We start from the raw sequence: 16386 nt of genomic DNA, 5'->3' as shown, positions 1-16386 counted from the left end.
TTTCCTTTCTTTATCCCCTTAATTTGATTTTTACTTGGATATCAAGGTTATTGTGTCCCTAGTATTGGGTACAAGAAGTTTACATATCTTTGTGCTGCATTACTTTTGATACTCAGTGAGGTCCAGTATTTATATTTACCAAGAGCTTAGCCTCATTGTTTTTGTTTAGTCCTAAGTTGTTAAATAATTATGCCAATAATACCAAATCAAGTGCCCTATTTGTTGAAAAATGCAACTCACTTCTGAAACAAAGAAGAGAGCAACTTCTAAACTACTTATCAACAAACACTTTATTTATGGAGAGAACAACTTCTAAACTACTTATCAACAAACACCTTATTTATGGAGAGTGCAATTCACGTTTAACAACTGTAATCTTTATTTTATTCCGTCAATTAAATTTCTTAAATCTGCAACTAGTTTTCAAAGATTAGTTGGTATGTATGTATACAACTCAAGTTTGTCTATTGCTTCATAATAGCAAGTTTTAACTTTTGAGTCTTTGGTGTTGGTTTTGTTGACAACTCTCTGCTGGTTGATGCAAAAAACAAAACAAAAATAGTTCATCCTTGCTTATTGACATATTCCTAATAATGTTACCACAGAAAATAGAATCTAGTTTTGCTGATAGATTCTTCTCATGAACAAGCTACAAATTGTGGTACTTTTTTCCATCAGAAATATAACAATTTAGGCAAGCAATCCGAAGTAATAACTCGGCAAGAAGATTAAGCATCTGAATTGGTGGTCAAGAAAACCATGCCAATTCTATGTGAAGTTGATGTTGTAGGCTTTGGTTCCATCCAGTTTAAAGATCCCAAAATGCTTCTCGAACTCTTCCCCATTCTTCCCATTCTCATCATACAGATCAAACAGATAGACCTCCACCGGAGTTCCTGGCCTCCGCGGCGTACCGATGCCACCTGCGACCCGTTCGACGATTTTCCCATTATAAACTGCCGCATTCTCCGGCGTCGCAACCTCGTGCCCGGACGTCGGCCACCCAGTCTCCGTCACTGCCACCGGCACGCCCGCAAACCCCTCCCTCTCCATCGCCGCCACGATGGAGTCGACAGTGGCGTCGAAAAGGTTGGTGTAGGTCAAATCTCCATCAATAACCGGAGTAGCATCGGATCCAAACATAGCATAGTTCAACGCAATGTTGGTCGGATCATTGACGTAGCTAATAAAAGGATACGTGTTTACCATGAAAGGTGCATTAGTTTGTGCTAAGAACTCAAGCATTGGTTTAAGAACTGAAAGGATACTCGGATCGAACGCCCCAGCGGATGGTGGATACGATGCTGCAAGGATCGAAGAAGCGTGGGGAGATGAAAGCTTGATCTTTTGATCAAGACCCAAAAATTGTAAAGCTTTGTAGAGGTTGTTGATCGCCGGCATGAGGTGAGGCGAGTAAAATTGGTCCTTGTACAAGATCTCATTGCCAACGGCCAAGTAGTTGACTTGGTCAGGGGAGAGGAAGGCCAAGATGTTTGACTTGATCCAGCTCAGGGCGGCGTCGCGGCCGCCGGTCGAGATAAAGGTGAGGTTCTCGTTCGGGACGCCGACCATGAGCTTGACCCCGGTGGCGTTGAACGCCGGGAGGACCGCGGGGTCCGGGAGGAAGAGGCGAGCTTTGGATATGTTGTTGAGATAGAGGAGGTCGACGACGGTGGCCGAGGAGGGGAGATTGTCGCCGACTCTGCCGTGGCAGACGCCGACCTTTTTGGGCTCGGCGGCGGCGAGGATGGGGAGGAGGACGAGGAAGGAGAGGGCGAGTATAGTAGGTGTCATTTTTCTCTCTCTCTGGTGTTGGATGGGTTCTGGTAAATATATAATGGGAGGAGGAGAGAGTAGGCTTGGCTTGTTCCTTTTTTTGCAACGGTAATTTTTCTTGCTTTTAGGCCTTTTCTATTCTTTTGAATGCGTTGCCGTTGATATAGCCGTTGGTTTTGGCTGGTATTCGAATCACAAATTCACAACTCAATTCCACTATCTTCTGATCCATCACATGAATTGGGTTTCTAGATCGACTCTCTAATGACTCTGCTCTTATTACTCTTAATTGAGATGGATCCTTTCTTGAATGGGTCCACAATTGATACCATAATTAAACTGTAGATTGAGTTGATAATTTAGGCAGATTATTAGAGATTTTTGGTGTTCTTAGGAAGAGTTTTTTCCGAGTACTTTACTGTAAGTTTTTGACCTTTGATTTGAGTTGTGCTTTCTGTCCTTATGGAAGCTAATTAATCTATCTTAATTTCATCTTAAAAGAACATCATTGCTTGAGGGTATTGGAGACTTCTTGGTGGAATTTGTTTATGCTATAAGCCTACATGAGAGAGGTTGGTGATGATGACTTTTAACATAATAATAATAATAATAATAATAATGGTGATTATTTAAATATTTGATGATGACCTATATGGGTTTTAATTTAAGCTCGAAGGTTGTAACCTGAGAACCGTTCGTTGCAGATCCGACGGCTTGAGTTGAATCTAAACATGATATACTACAGCCATGGCGTATCGCTCTCCCTCTATAAATGTTCCTCTCCTCTAGGGTTTAAGTCGTCGCGCTTCTCGCTCTCCTACGCCATCGCCCTCTATTGCCCCTCGCGAATCCTTTGGCGGCCATGGTATAAATCCTTCTTCTCGATCTCTTCTTTTCTTCTTCGTAGTGTACATCCTACTATTGGATTCTTCTGTCCATTGTAGGCATCGGAGAAGAAGCTAACGAACCCCATGAGGGATATCAATGTGCAGAAGCTGGCGCTTAACATCTCCGTCGGTGAGAGTGGTGATCGCCTTACGCGTGCCGCCAAGGTAGATCCACTTCCTTCCCTTTGCTTGCTTTTGATCTTTCAAAGCTGCTAAGAGACTGGATATGTTGTTCGTTGTTTTCTGGTATAGATTTGATGGTTTAGATACGTTGTGTGGTGACTGTGTATGTCATTGTATAAATGGATCTTTTTTCCTTTACTAGGGGTGTTGTAATCTTTTAGTAGGATTTGAGAAGTGCTTTTATGTAATTGAGAGGGAACTCATGGTTTCATTTAGCATGCTATTTGTCGAAGAAGTTTGTATCTTGCTGAAGATAGGATTTATGAATAGGGTATCATATTGCAGTAGTTTCCGTCCATTTACAAGGATTATTTGTTTTATAATTCATGTCATACTTCTTGACATCGGTGGTACCACGAACAGTAAATCAAACTTCTTAATTAAGCTTGCAGTTTTACTTCTCCTGTTTTGATGTGAAGTTGTCCAGGAATAAGTTGCATTGTCTCTTTCTATCAAGTGCCAGCTATAAGAGATTTATTAGATTTGGTGAAATGATACGAGATCTGCCTCAAACTCTTGTCACGTAAAACATGGATAGTATTATTTGAAGTCAGTCTGTTGCTGTTCATTGTAGTTGGTATCAATCAGCTTGCATTTTGTTGGATTTTTTGGGGCTGCAGATCAAACATATAGGATTGTACGGTTTTGCATTGTTCTCATCAGTTCCTGCTTCCAGTTTCTAATATGTGACAGTATATTTGTAGGTGTTGGAACAACTGAGTGGTCAAACTCCTGTCTTTTCTAAAGGTCCACTAATTAGTGTTATACCATTTTTTAAATTGTAGACTTTTGCATTGAGTGCACAGTTACATGTGTATACTGAAGTAATTTTTATGTCCACAGCCAGGTATACAGTGCGGTCTTTTTCAATCCATCGTAAAAGATTGCCTGTTATGTTACGGTTAGAGGTGACAAGGCAATGCAGCTCCTTGAGAGTGGGCTGAAAGTCAAAGAATATGAGTTGCTAAGGAGGAACTTGATCTTGGAATCAAGTAAGATATTTTCATTTAGCTTGTTCAAGCTGTTTGATTCTTGTTCATGTGCATTCCTTTCTACTTTAAAATTGCCGTATTGCCGTATTGCCATATTGCCATATTTACAAATCCTTGGTTAAACATTAACACAATCTTGATATGAATCTATGGCGTCCGAGTGTACATGTGATTGGGGATGCCTTGATTGGTTTTTTTTTTCTTTCCTTATTGATAGCATCAATAAGTGTTTCTTTCTTCTTTTTCTTTCTCTTTTCTTGTTGGTATTTTTGGCGGCGGATGAGAAATGCGATTTCTGACACCTCTTGTTACTTGTATGAGAAAGGCATATAAGCCTTTCTTTGAATGGAGCAGCACTTATTCTGAGCCCTCTATTTACCTCACTTGTATCCTTTCTCAGTTATTTTGGTTTCTTTTGTAATTTATAGTGAACAGTTTCTTTCAACTGCGGAATCTTTGGGCTATGTTTTTGTCATACCTATGTGAAGTTAGTAATACAGATGACTATGATGAGTATTGCTTCCTTCTGACACCTCTTGTATGAGAAGGGATTTCTAGGAATCCCTTTGCTGAGCAGATTAGCAACTCTCTGAGCTCTCCCTAAACAAGCGGCTTTCTTTTATCTGCAGTATTGATTTGTAGTAAATTAGCGTTCTACTATTTACTTGTATATGGTTTTGGTTTTGTACTGAATCTTGTTTAAGATGAAGCCCCTTCAATCTCATTCATGTTTTGAGCAAGGAGCTTCTAAGCTCATTTAGTAGTATATAAAATTGTATTAGCTTTTGTAGCTACCAAGTTCAAGTTTAATTCCAATTATCTTTTGAAGCCCTTGTTAGTTTCTCTTTCATATTTGAGTATTAAGTTCAAGTCTAGTTTAGAGGATTGTTTCTGCTGCTTAAGTTCGTTTTCATATGAAGTTAGCTACTTAGTTCAAATCTCTTTCATGTTTCTTTTGGATGTGGAGTTTTGGACTGATGTTTTTGTCATACCTATATAAGTTAATATAGATGACTATGATGAGTATTGCTTCCTTCTGACACCTCTTGTATGAGAAGGGGTTTCTAGGAATCCCTTCGCTGAGCAGAATAGCAACTCTCTGAGCTCTCCGTAAACAGACAGCTTCCTTTCATCTGCAGTATTGACTTGAACCGGCGGTATATGGTTTATTTTTGCACTAAATTTTGTTTAAAAGGAGAAGCCCTTCCGTCTCATTCATGTTTTGAGCAAGGAGCTTCTAAGCCTTTATAGATTTATATACAATTGTTTTAGCTTTTGTAGATACCAAGTTCAAGTCTAATTTAGAGGATTGTTAGGCTTAAGTTCATTCCAAATTATCTTTTGAAGCCCTTTTCAGTTTCTCTTTCATGTCTTTCAAGTTTTGAGCTTTTGTAACTACTAAGTTCTAGATTAGAAGATTGTTCCTGCTGCTTAAGTTCGTTCTTATATAAAGTTAGCTACTTAGTTCAAGTCTCTTTTGTGTTTCTTTTGAATGCAGAGTTTTGGACTATGTTTTTGTCATACCTATATGAAGTTAATAGTACAGATGACTATGATGAGTATTGCTTCCTTCTGACACCTCTTGTATGAGAAGGGTTTTCTAGGAATCCTTTCGCTGAGCAGATTAGCAACTCTCTGAGCTCTCCCTAAACAGACAGTTTTCTTTCATCTGCAGTGTTGATTTGTAGTAAATTAGTGTTCTACTATTTACCAATATATGATTTTGGTTTTGTACTGAATTTTGTTTGGAAGGAGAAGCCCTTCAGTCTCGTTCATGTTTTGAGCAAGGAGCTTCTAAGCCCATATCATATATAAATTTGTATTAGCTTTTGTAGATACCAAGTTCAAGTCTAATTTAGAGGATTGTTTGTGATGGGCTTAAGTTCTTTCAAAATTTTGAAGATTTTCAGTTTCTCTTTCATGTTAAGCTTTTGTAGCTATTAAGTTCAAGTCTAGTTTAGAAGATTGTTCCCGCTGCTTAAGTTTGTTCCTATATGAAGTTAGCTACTTAGTTCAAATCTCTTTCGTGTTTCTTTTGAATCCGGAGTTTTGGACTATGTTTTTGTCATACCTATATGAAGTTAATAGTACAGATGACTATGATGAGTATTGCTTCCTTCTGACACCTCTTGTATGAGAAGGGGTTTCTAGGAATCCCTTCGCTGAGCAGTTTAGCAACTCTCTGAGCTCTCCCTTAATAGACAGCTGTACTTCATCTGCAGTATTGAGTTGGATTAAATTATTGTTCTACTATTTACCAGTATATGGTTTCAGTTTTGTACTGAATCTTGTTTTAGGTGAAGCCCTTCAGTCTTGTTTCATGTTTCACGCAAGGAGCTTCTTACCCCCCATATAGTAGTATATAAAATTGTATTAGCTTTTGTAGCTAACTAAGATAAAGTCTAATTTAGAGGATTGTTTACACCGGTTCTGAATTATCTTTCGACGCCCTTTTCGGTTTCTCTTTCATGTTTTGAACTTTTGTAGCTACCAAGTTCAAGTCTAGTTTAGTGGATTGTTCATGCAGCTCAAAGTTCATTCCAAATTATTATGATAAACAAATTGCTCATGGACATCTTGTTTAGGTATGATGATCCTTCGACTGGCATATATGGAATGGACTTGTATATCATCTTGGAACGCCCAGGTTACAGAGTAGGTCGCCGTCGTCGCTGCAAGAACGCCCAGGTTACAGAGTAGGTCACCGTCGTCGCTGCAAGTCTGGCGTTGGGATTCAGCACAGGGTAACTAGAGAGGACGCCATGAAGTGGTTCCAGATCAAATATGAGGGTGTGATCCTCAACAAGGCACAAACAATTGCTTAGACATACGAAAACATTTCAAGTTTTGAAATTAATCATTCATTGTAACCATTGTTTCATGGAAGTAGCTTTTGTTTATTAGTGACAAATTGGTTTGGGTTAATTAAAGTGATAGTGGATTATTCCTAGCAACTTAAGAGAGTTTTTGAAAACTTTTATCTATCCCTCAGGTCCGGCCTCCGTGCAATCTTAATCTGTAAATATTAGCAATTGAGAGGGTTTTTATCAAGTTTATAAATTCTTCTTATGGATGAAATATATTGGAATTGATGTTTAATTATATATTTTTTATTATTCTATATCGGAGTGGACTTTTATTATTTTGGTTCTATCTCAATTAAATAATATTTTCGTTTTGGATAAAAGATCTCACTAATCTAATATATTCTCTTCTGTACTTATCCTATCCATTGTCGATGACGTGTCCTGTGGGCCCCACTTAAATTGCTAAAATAGTCGGTCATCCATCCTCAGACGAAGCTACGCGATCAGACTCAAATAAATCTCCGCCTTAAAAGGAAACGGGAAACGGGAGACAGGAAACCCCAGCCTCAAGTGCACGAGAGCAGGAGAGGAGAGGAGAGAAGGAGATGGAAGTGGATGGCGACGTGACTCAGATCTTGATGGGGGTGAACGAGTCGTCGATGAAGGGCTACCCGCATCCCTCCATCAGCAGCCGCAACGCCTTCGAGTGGACTCTCTCCAAGATCGTCCGCTCCAATCTCGCCGGATTCAAGCTCCTCTTCCTCTACGTCCAGGTCCCCGACGAAGACGGTAAATTCCCCCCTTATTTGGACGAGGATTTGTAAATTGCTAATGGGAAGATGGTTTAGTCAAGTGATTGATTCAAAAAGTGAAATTTATGAAAGACGAATTTGTGGTGATGAAAATGAGCATAAATCATTAGTAATCCTTTCCCAACGATGCTTATATTGTATTTGTATACTGCAATTAAATTGGATCCTACTTGCAAAATGTGAACTTATTGAAGTTTCTAGCATGATGGCGTAAGCTCTCTGAGCTCCGTAATGTGGTATTTGCTGTCTCTTGAAGGGTTCGATGACATGGACAGTATGTATGCATCACCTGAAGATTTCCAAAGCATGAAAGAGAGGGACAAGATAAGAGGGCTTCACTTGCTGGAGTACTTCGTAGGTCGCTGTCATCAAATTGGGGTAGTGGAATTTGGCTGAAAGCCCTCAAAGCTTCTCTTGTTTTTTTGTTGTTATCATCTCTTTAACTAGTTCTCATTTAGAGACATGATACTGACATTTACCTTGCTCTTGCATACCTTAATTTATGCAATAGATAAGCTGTGCAGCATGGATCAGGAAAGGTGATCCAAAAGAAGTTATCTGCAGTGAGGTTAAAAGAGTTAAGCCTGATATGTTGGTCGTTGGGAGTCGTGGACTTGGACCCTTCCAAAGGTAATGAACTATTTGCATGCTGTTTAAAATGCATATCTTATTGACCTATATGTGCTTCGGTCTTTACGGTGAATATACATTTATCTTTCTCATAATTTAGGAACACATCATTAGTAGCTAAATATAGGCTTATACATCCACCTCAATTTGTTTAGTATCTAGGATGGATTTATTTTGGTTATGAGGAGAAAGTGTTAATCTAATTATGAAACTATTCAGCTAAATTTATTTAGTAGTTGGATGAATTTTAGTGTTTGAGGGTGAAGTGGAACTACTCTACTGATTATTTTTATCCACAGAATGTTTTATACCAAATGTGCTGGTTATGAAGAATAATTAGTATGGAATCCTTAATGACATTAATATGTTACAACAGGAGATATATAACTTGATGTCAAGTAATTCATGTACTCTATCCTTTTCAAAACACCTATCATATTCATATGGCATTTACTCTCATCAAGGGCTATTGGATAAGCCCTTGGAAATTTTTTCCTTAGTTTTCATCGTGTACAAGATTGCTTGACTACTTTGTCTGACTTTGGGTAGTACCTTTCCTAAGCTGGTCTCCTTTTCTCCCCAAAAATTCATCTATTCTCTTTTTCTCCAGAAAAAAAAAACAATCTGGTCTCTTTCTTTATTGTGCTTGGCTTTTCCATCATCCCCCATGCTGTGTAGGAATAATTGTAATTTAACATAAGTTCTGATGCACTTAATAATTACTTGCATGCTTGATCCACTGACAGGTAGTTCACATGACTATTTTGCATGTAGTAGAACAAATCGTTAAGCCCTTTAAACTTGTTATCTTAGACGTGATGAAGCAACTCTATTTTAGAGGAATTTGAATTTCTCAATTGTGGTCTATCTATTCTTTGTCGCTAGCCTAAAGAGTGTTCCATCTTAATCAGATAATCTTAAATCTCCTTAACCCTAGCTTTATCATGGACCAAATCAGAATTGAGCTCTCTTACAGCTTCATTTATATAAAACTGACGTTATATGGTTTACTCTATTCTCTAATTTTGCTTAAGGTTTTGCATTGAGCCAGCTTCAGATTGTAAAACAGAATTAAGGAAAGTATTATATGTAATTGACTAATTTCAGGAATATTTAGCTACATTGACTTATAAGATGACCTTAATCACAGAAAAAAAAAAATGAAGAGACAAGGGGAAGAAGAATAATAATAAATACACAGGTAGAATAGATTAATCAATAAAAATGCAGGAAGGTGAGAAACAAAAATTGCCGATCAACTGTCCTTTCCAATTTGGAGCATTTTCGCCATTATTGTATGATACTTATCAGAGTTTTCCTATATGAGTTTAATGGATCAAATGAAGCACTGGTGTCACATTTCATAATGGAAAACGATGAACCTGAACTGGCATACACAAGTAGGATAATAAAAGAATTGTTAACAAGAAGTGATATCCTGTTTTTAACATGAACTATGCAGCACAATAGAAAGAGAACTGTTGGAAAGACCTAGAGGGCTTTAATTGCAGGTGTATAGTCAGGATCATTATCCATTTGGCTTGAGAATTTCCTCTTTTCTCCTTGGCATATATTTGGTAAAGACGGTGAAGCAAATGACTACTTAAGATCAGCAACCTTGATAGAGCATATCAGGTTATTGTCCAAGATTGGCCTCTTTCCCACAGCTTAATTGTTATGTTGTGTTGCGCGCAATTTTACATTCATTTATGCATGTAGAAAAGTGCTTATCATCTACAAGCATCTATAGGCTAATGAATGAAATGATTGGCATCTTTTTGAGTTTGTGTATATTGTTTTACATGCTTTTGATGGCCCTGCTCAATTGACAATTAATTTACATTATATACGTTAACATGTATACTTTTCAGGGTTTTCGTGGGGACGGTGAGTGAATTCTGCGTAAAGCATGCGGATTGTCCTGTGATCACCATCAAAAGGAAGGCTGATGAAGCTCCAGAGGATCCCGTTGATGATTGATTGACTCTACCATGATTAAAACCTGACCTGGCATTGGAAGTTGAAATATCTAGTGTTCTTTTAGCACATCAGCGAACCAGGATAAGAGGAGAAACAAAACAGCTTTCATGGATGAGTTGTGTGTTGTATCAAATGTGGTCTCATGTTTCCTACGATGTACTTGTTTTTGCATATATATACCTTTTAAGCTCTATTTTGTTTTTTATATAGATACTCTTTGAAGTTCACTAACTAGTATAGATGATGGTATATATATATATACTCTTTGAAGGTATATGTATATATCTGTCCATGCCTTAATTGTCTCACTTTTGGGAAAAGAAGAGACTAGAGCAAAGCACTAGTTTTTGACCAAACTAGATAATACCTAAATTTAAAATTTATTTATCAAAATAGATAATACCTAAATTTAAATATCGGAGTTTATTTAACTCTAGCTTTAATTAAGACGTTTAACTGTTAAATATTTTACTTATCTAAAATTAAAACGCTAATAATATCAATGCTTTTCTAAGTAAAGATCTTAGATTAACATAAGGACTTGGTAAGGAATATCGTTTTAATAAAAACGTTAATTTTATTTAAAAAATATTAATCTCATCAATGTTTTACTTTTAGATAAGTAAAATATTTAACAATTATTTTTAGAGGAGTAAAGTATTTAACAGTCAAACATTTTACTTAGAATTATAGTAAAATAAAGTTATTATAGTATTTGAATTTGGGTGTTATCTATTTTGATAAATTTATTTTGAAATACAACTAGTTCGGTCGACAACTCTTGATTCTTGATGGTGGAACGTATTGGTTTTGTCTTGTACAATAATTGTAGCCACTTAGTTTAATGAGACCTCCAATTGACTCATGCAAATAGTTGGATAATTGCTGACAGGGTCTGCGTCATAGCTAGTACTTTGTTTATTAACCTATTCGGAATTGCTAACTATGAGATCACAGTGGTCTTGGTTCATGCATTAATTTTCAATTGTAGTTGAGAGTAGATAGACAATGTGATTGCTTTATTTATCCTGGAGATAAGCCCTGGTTTTTTTACTGCAGAAACTGTTGGCTTGTCTGTCTCTCTTCTTGGGCTCCGTTACTTCTCAGAATAGCAGAGCGACCTAAGCTCTAGTAGGTGTTTGGAGACTTCAACATAATCAACTTTTTGTAGCTCAAGTTACCAAAGTGGCTTAAATGACAACACGTTCCTAGCACACAACGCCTAATCCAAATAAATAAAAAACCAATAACTCAATCAGACACACAGAGAGAGATTTGAAACCAAATGCCTCAAAAATGTTTGGTAGAGATAGAATTACAAGATCATGCAGCCAAGCAAATATATAATTGCTCCAGATAGAACATCGACAACAAGCAAGGATCAAACAAGCCTTCTTAGTTGTGCGTAAATATTGCTCAGAAGCTCACTAACTCAAGAACTGGCCCATGTTAATTCCACAGGTGACGGTGGTGGCGGCGGCAGTGACGGCGGTTGCACAGGAGCAGATTCTTTGTCAGGGATATTTCCCTGCGGTGGAGGTGGACTGGGGCGTGATGGTTTTCCAAGATTCTGCGAAATAAACCTTCGGCCGATCATCGACGAAGCTACTTCAACAGGAATTACTTGTCCTAGTTATATGATCATAGAGTATTCATAGTTAATTGAAAGTTGAAACAGATGCAATCATGAACAGCTTCAAATGAATTGATCAACGAGGGTATAAACCGATGAAATATGTCTTTCGCATACCTTGTGCGGAAGTCGCCAAAGAAGGAGCAATAAGGAGTGATAGGAGAAAGATTGCTACTAGAATCCTTGAACACAACTTAGAGTCCATTTCTTCTCCTTCTTCTTTCTCTTCTTCTATGGACAGTAGAGAGAGAGAAGAAGTAGAAGAAGAAGAAGCTGGCCAGACAAAGCTTAGATCTAGCCCCCTGTATGAAGGGAGGGGAAGCTTCGTTGACTTTTATAGCCCATCATGGATATTACAACTTAGCTACTATTGTATACAACCCAGTTCAGACAAATGCATGTGAAACGTGATCCAGTGGATGTAAGAGATTTCAAAGCTCGTGTCTGTAGAGATTGGTCAAAGTTGTTAATCGTAAGAGGAAAGATCTTTTTGCAACTAGGCACAGTCTGCAGAGTAGGATGCAAATGGCACTATTGAAAACAACGTGTTAACAAGTTAACTATTTTTAACTATAGAAAAAGAAGCGAAAGACGAGGTCAATTTTAATCGTAAGAGAATCACTGTAATCTTTCTTGTTGTGCATGCTTTGGAGGATCACAACACCCGGGGGAATACTCACTCGCATATATTAAGAGAACAGAGGAAGGATTATTCATAATTAATTAACAATATTATTATTGGGTATTTGGAGCAAATGGGGAGGTGGAAAGTTTTTTATTTTATTTTAATCTTTATGTGCTTTTTGAATTAAAAATTGTTGTGAGATATGCTAAGTATTAGAAACCCGAGGAGTTTGCAGATGCAATAAAAGTCAGCTTCAAAGATAGAGGGTTAACATTCTTTTCTAGAGCGTTAGAAGTGTGATGCATATCAAAACGAGTAGCTGCCCTATCACATACACTATAGGGATGCACAAATAAAAAGGATAACAAGGAGTGACTGATGTATGTAATCAAGAACGCATGCACCAAGAAACATCATCAGAACTGTCGATAGTATTGATGTACAACAAAGTCCTCTTAAAAAATAACATGCCTGAGGGTGTGGTGAGCAGTAGTAGTGACAGCTTTAAGAAGAGGTTCGGCCTCGGCTTTAACACCTTCCAGTCCATTAATTTGGTAAGTATCCGACGAACGTAGCAGGGCTTCCCTTCCAGATACGTGGTAAGGTTGTTAACACGTTGTTTTCAATAGTGCCATTTGCATCCTACTCTGCAGACTGTGCCTAGTTGCAAAAAGATCTTTCCTCTTACGATTAACAACTTTGACCAATCTCTACAGACACGAGCTTTGAAATCTCTTACATCCACTGGATCACGTTTCACATGCATTTGTCTGAACTGGGTTGAATACAATAGTAGCTAAGTTGTAATATCCATGATGGGCTATAAAAGTCAACGAAGCTTCCCCTCCCTCCATACAAGAGGCTAGATCTAAGTTTTGTCTTCTTCTTCTTCTTCTTCTACTTCTTCTCTCTCTCTACTGTCCATAGAAGAAGAGAAAGAAGAAGAAGAAGAAAATGGACTCTAAGTTGTGTTCAAGGATTCTAGTCGCAATCTTTCTCCTATCACTCCTTATTGCTCCTCCTTTGGCAACTTCCGCACAAGGTATGCGAAAGACATATTTCATCGGTTTATACACTCGTTGATTAATCTATTTGAAGCTGTTCATGAGCAATTGCATCTGCTTCAACTTTCAATTAACTATGAATACTCTGTGATCATATAACTAGGACAAGTAATTCCTGTTGAAGTAGCTTCGTCGATGATCGGCCGAAGGTTTATGTCGCAGAATCTTGGAAAACCATCACTCCCCAGTCCACCTCCACCGAAGGGAAATACCCCTGGGAAACGATCTGCTCCTCCGCCACCGCCGTCACTGCCGCCGCTGCTGCCACCAGCACCATCACCTGTGGAATTAACATGGGCCAGTTCTTGAGTTAGTGAGCTTCTGAGCAATATTTACGCACAACTAAGAAGGCTTGTTTGATCCTTGCTTGTTGTCGATGTTCTATCTGGAGCAATTATATATTTGCTTGGTTGCATGATCTTGTAATTCTATCTCTACCAAACATTTTCGAGGCATTTGGTTTCAAATCTCTCTCTGTGTGTCTGATTGAGTTTTTATTTATTTTTTAATTTTTGGATTAGGTGTTGTGTGCTAGGAACGTGTTGTGATTTAAGCCACTTTAGTAGCTTGAGCTAGAAAATTTTGATCATGCTGAGGTCTCCAAACACCTACTAGAGCTTAGCTAGCTCTGCTATTCTGAGAAATAACAGAGCCCAAAAAGAGAGACAAGCCAACAGTTTCTACAGTAATGGATTCATTTGTTATCTCAACTAAATCCCACTTGACGTGGGATACATGGTAAAATAAAAATATCTACGTCCAACACCGAATTGGGTGGCTTGTCATCGAACCAAAGCAAGTAATGGGAAGAAGAAGAGTTTAGTATTATGAGATTAGTAGCACTCTTGATGGAGAGAGAGAGCGAGAGAGAGAGAGAGTTCCGGCGCTCCATAGTTGAGCTTGCTGGCCTACAGGTAATCATCGGACAAGTCAAGTCAAATTTATCGAGCCGATTGAGCTTAAAACTGTGTTCACCAACCCGTTCACAAGTGGGTCTATTATTGGAAAGAGAATAATATGTATCGATATTAATCCATGAATGAATCAACGGACTTGCTGCCATCCAAACAAATATTTATTCGATATTATTATGAAAGAAAGAAGTAAGTAGAAGACTACTACGCTATTCTTTATCCTCCACCGTTGACACGTATGACCTGCCCGGTTGACTCAGCATCCCTGCAAAGGAACCCGACCACGGGCGCGGCGTCCTTCTTCTCCCCGAGCCTGCCAATCGGATTTATCTCGACGAACCTCATCACCGCCTCTTCGCTCTTCCTCCATCGCCACCGGCGCCATGCAGTTCGCCGTGATCATCGTTCCCTTCAGCTCCTTCGACAGGATCCGTGCCATCGCCTCCACCGTTGCCTTCGAATTAAGCGGTGTACGCCTCGTACCCAGGGGACAGAGCCGCCACCAGTGATGATGTATGTTAAAAAAAATATTAATGATAATTTTGATGTTTTCAAAATTTTAATGGCATTTATGTTTTAAAAAAAAAACAGAGAGGACGGAACACACTATACCGGTAGACACGGATGGCAGAAACACCTGAATCCTAAATTTTATGTATTAAAATGAATCAAACTCTAAATTTAATACTAAAAGTATCTATTTATGTATGGGAACTCTGTTCCTCTAACTCTGTAGTTTTTTAAGTTAAGAAAATAAAATGTTATTCTCAGCAGCTTATGTTGTAAACCGCTGAACTGAATATTTTAGCGTCTTATTAGGCCTTAAGTTCCTCGTCTTTGTCGGCATTTTATATGACTCAGTCGAAATAGTAAATATTTGGTCACATGTAATTTACATTAATTATTGATAATGTCAGCGTATCTTATTATGGTTGTAAAAATGACTCAACGTGTTAAAACGTTGAGCTCCTCTTCTAATCTATCGTGCGAAATGGTAGCTCGCAATCGCATGTTAATTGGTTATTGGCTATATATCCAGAACTATCCTACTCATTTCCTTTCATTACATTTGCTCCACTACGGTTTCATCTGGCTCTTATGCCATTTTACCTTTCCCGACGTAAAGCTCTGCTCTCTCTCTCTCTCTCTCTCCCCCCTTGTCCCTTGTAGTTGTACAGAAATGGCCACCGCCACCTACGCCTCGTCAGAGTTCACCTCCGGATCCGACGCCTTCTCCGCCCCGGCTGCCTCGTGGCCGACTTCATGGTCATGTGCTGCGCTCGGGATACCGGTCATCACGTTCAACGGCACGTGAGTGTTCGCCCTCCTAGAGGCCGAGATCGTGCACCAGGCGCGCCCGTACGAGGGCGTCGCCGGCGATGACGTGCCCTTCGTGCTCCCGGGTCTGCCGCACAAGTTCTTGGTGGGTGTTGCGTAGATCGGGGTGCCCGTGAGGATGAAGGCGTGAAGCGATGAGGAGGAGGAGAGGGAGTTGGTGGTGGAGGAGAGTCATGGGTGAGGATGCCGGGGCACGAGAGCTCGGGGAGACGGCGACAAAGGCGATTGAGAAAGGTGGGTCGTCGTATGACTTGACTGGGTTCATTGATGAAATCGTTGAGATCAAACGTAGAGGCAATTTTGGAAATGAGCAGTAATGGGATATTTTATTACTCTCCTACATGTTATTACTGTTCCCCCAAATATTATGTTATGGAATAATTTAGTACGTATAATCTCACTTAAAAACTAAGATCATTTTTATAAACTTATTAAAAAAAATTTTATCACTTTTACTTCCTCAGGCCTCAGCCCTCAAGTGGCCGGATAGTCTTAAAAAAAACTATGGCTGCATAGAATTATGCATGGTGGAAATTTCTGGAATCTCCACTGCAGCGATTGCCACGTCTGAGAGTGAAAGGAAGAACCGGTCTCTCTTTCAAAAAAAGTACTCCACTTCCGTAGGACCTGTGCCCACATAACTCGTACAAATGATGATAAAATCATTTAGTCCTACCCTGCCGGCGAATTACCTCAACTTCCTGAGGGAATTTATTTTACTAAACATTTCTACTACCCACTATCA

General features: G+C 38.9%; 3 protein-coding genes, 2 long non-coding RNA genes and 4 other non-coding genes across 9 annotated transcripts; 7 read left to right on the top strand and 2 right to left on the bottom strand.

The window, feature by feature from the left end:
- Positions 1 to 550: 550 nt before the first annotated feature.
- LOC140791925 (glucan endo-1,3-beta-glucosidase-like) lies at positions 551 to 1907 on the bottom strand. The gene has a single exon (XM_073142651.1). The coding sequence runs from the start codon at positions 1792 to 1794 to the stop codon at positions 769 to 771; it is 1026 nt and encodes a 341-aa protein (XP_072998752.1). The 5' UTR covers positions 1795 to 1907; the 3' UTR covers positions 551 to 768.
- A 647-nt stretch (positions 1908 to 2554) lies between these two features.
- On the top strand, positions 2555 to 6792 carry LOC140791927 (large ribosomal subunit protein uL5z-like). Its single transcript, XM_073142653.1, has 5 exons — positions 2555 to 2641; positions 2721 to 2828; positions 3551 to 3593; positions 3690 to 3838; positions 6424 to 6792. Exons 1-4 carry the CDS (start codon positions 2639 to 2641, stop codon positions 3788 to 3790), a joined length of 255 nt encoding a protein of 84 aa, XP_072998754.1. The 5' UTR covers positions 2555 to 2638; the 3' UTR covers positions 3791 to 3838; positions 6424 to 6792.
- LOC140793138 (small nucleolar RNA snoR1) lies at positions 4341 to 4434 on the top strand. Its single transcript, XR_012109903.1, has one exon. It is a non-coding gene; the product is annotated as a small nucleolar RNA snoR1 (small nucleolar RNA).
- On the top strand, positions 4851 to 4944 carry LOC140793135 (small nucleolar RNA snoR1). Its single transcript, XR_012109900.1, has one exon. It is a non-coding gene; the product is annotated as a small nucleolar RNA snoR1 (small nucleolar RNA).
- On the top strand, positions 5387 to 5480 carry LOC140793136 (small nucleolar RNA snoR1). Its single transcript, XR_012109901.1, has one exon. It is a non-coding gene; the product is annotated as a small nucleolar RNA snoR1 (small nucleolar RNA).
- Positions 5934 to 6027, top strand: LOC140793137 (small nucleolar RNA snoR1). The gene has a single exon (XR_012109902.1). It is a non-coding gene; the product is annotated as a small nucleolar RNA snoR1 (small nucleolar RNA).
- A 349-nt stretch (positions 6793 to 7141) lies between the features above and the next one.
- On the top strand, positions 7142 to 10260 carry LOC140791926 (universal stress protein A-like protein). Its single transcript, XM_073142652.1, has 4 exons — positions 7142 to 7434; positions 7714 to 7835; positions 7969 to 8087; positions 9959 to 10260. Exons 1-4 carry the CDS (start codon positions 7251 to 7253, stop codon positions 10065 to 10067), a joined length of 534 nt encoding a protein of 177 aa, XP_072998753.1. The 5' UTR covers positions 7142 to 7250; the 3' UTR covers positions 10068 to 10260.
- Positions 10261 to 11341: 1081 nt separating this feature from the next.
- LOC140792566 (uncharacterized) lies at positions 11342 to 12092 on the bottom strand. The gene is made up of 2 exons (XR_012109769.1): positions 11818 to 12092; positions 11342 to 11696 (listed from the first exon to the last, which is right to left on the bottom strand). It is a non-coding gene; the product is annotated as an uncharacterized lncRNA (long non-coding RNA).
- A 991-nt stretch (positions 12093 to 13083) lies between these two features.
- On the top strand, positions 13084 to 13856 carry LOC140792611 (uncharacterized). The gene is made up of 2 exons (XR_012109781.1): positions 13084 to 13367; positions 13493 to 13856. It is a non-coding gene; the product is annotated as an uncharacterized lncRNA (long non-coding RNA).
- Positions 13857 to 16386: the final 2530 nt, after the last annotated feature.

This window comes from Typha latifolia, chromosome 7 (genome assembly GCF_019914945.1).
Source record: "Typha latifolia isolate L0001 chromosome 7, TyphaL0001v2, whole genome shotgun sequence".
In the NCBI taxonomy this organism is placed as follows: Eukaryota; Viridiplantae; Streptophyta; class Magnoliopsida; order Poales; family Typhaceae; genus Typha; species Typha latifolia.
The sequence above is the reverse complement of the archived record's forward strand: the minus strand, read 5'-3'. Positions and strand labels throughout refer to the sequence as shown.

Excerpts from the sequence above, each read along its gene's own strand:
- LOC140791925 (XM_073142651.1), bottom strand. The coding sequence starts at position 1,794 with ATGACACCTACTATACTCGCCCTCTCCTTCCTCGTCCTCCTCCCCATC.
- LOC140791927 (XM_073142653.1), top strand. Across the intron at positions 2,829-3,550 it reads GCCTTACGCGTGCCGCCAAG|GTGTTGGAACAACTGAGTGG; the intron begins GTAGATCCACTT and ends GTATATTTGTAG. Across the intron at positions 3,594-3,689 it reads AACTCCTGTCTTTTCTAAAG|CCAGGTATACAGTGCGGTCT; the intron begins GTCCACTAATTA and ends TTATGTCCACAG.
- LOC140791926 (XM_073142652.1), top strand. The coding sequence starts at position 7,251 with ATGGAAGTGGATGGCGACGTGACTCAGATCTTGATGGGGGTGAACGAG. Across the intron at positions 7,836-7,968 it reads GTCGCTGTCATCAAATTGGG|ATAAGCTGTGCAGCATGGAT; the intron begins GTAGTGGAATTT and ends TTTATGCAATAG. Across the intron at positions 8,088-9,958 it reads GGACTTGGACCCTTCCAAAG|GGTTTTCGTGGGGACGGTGA; the intron begins GTAATGAACTAT and ends TATACTTTTCAG.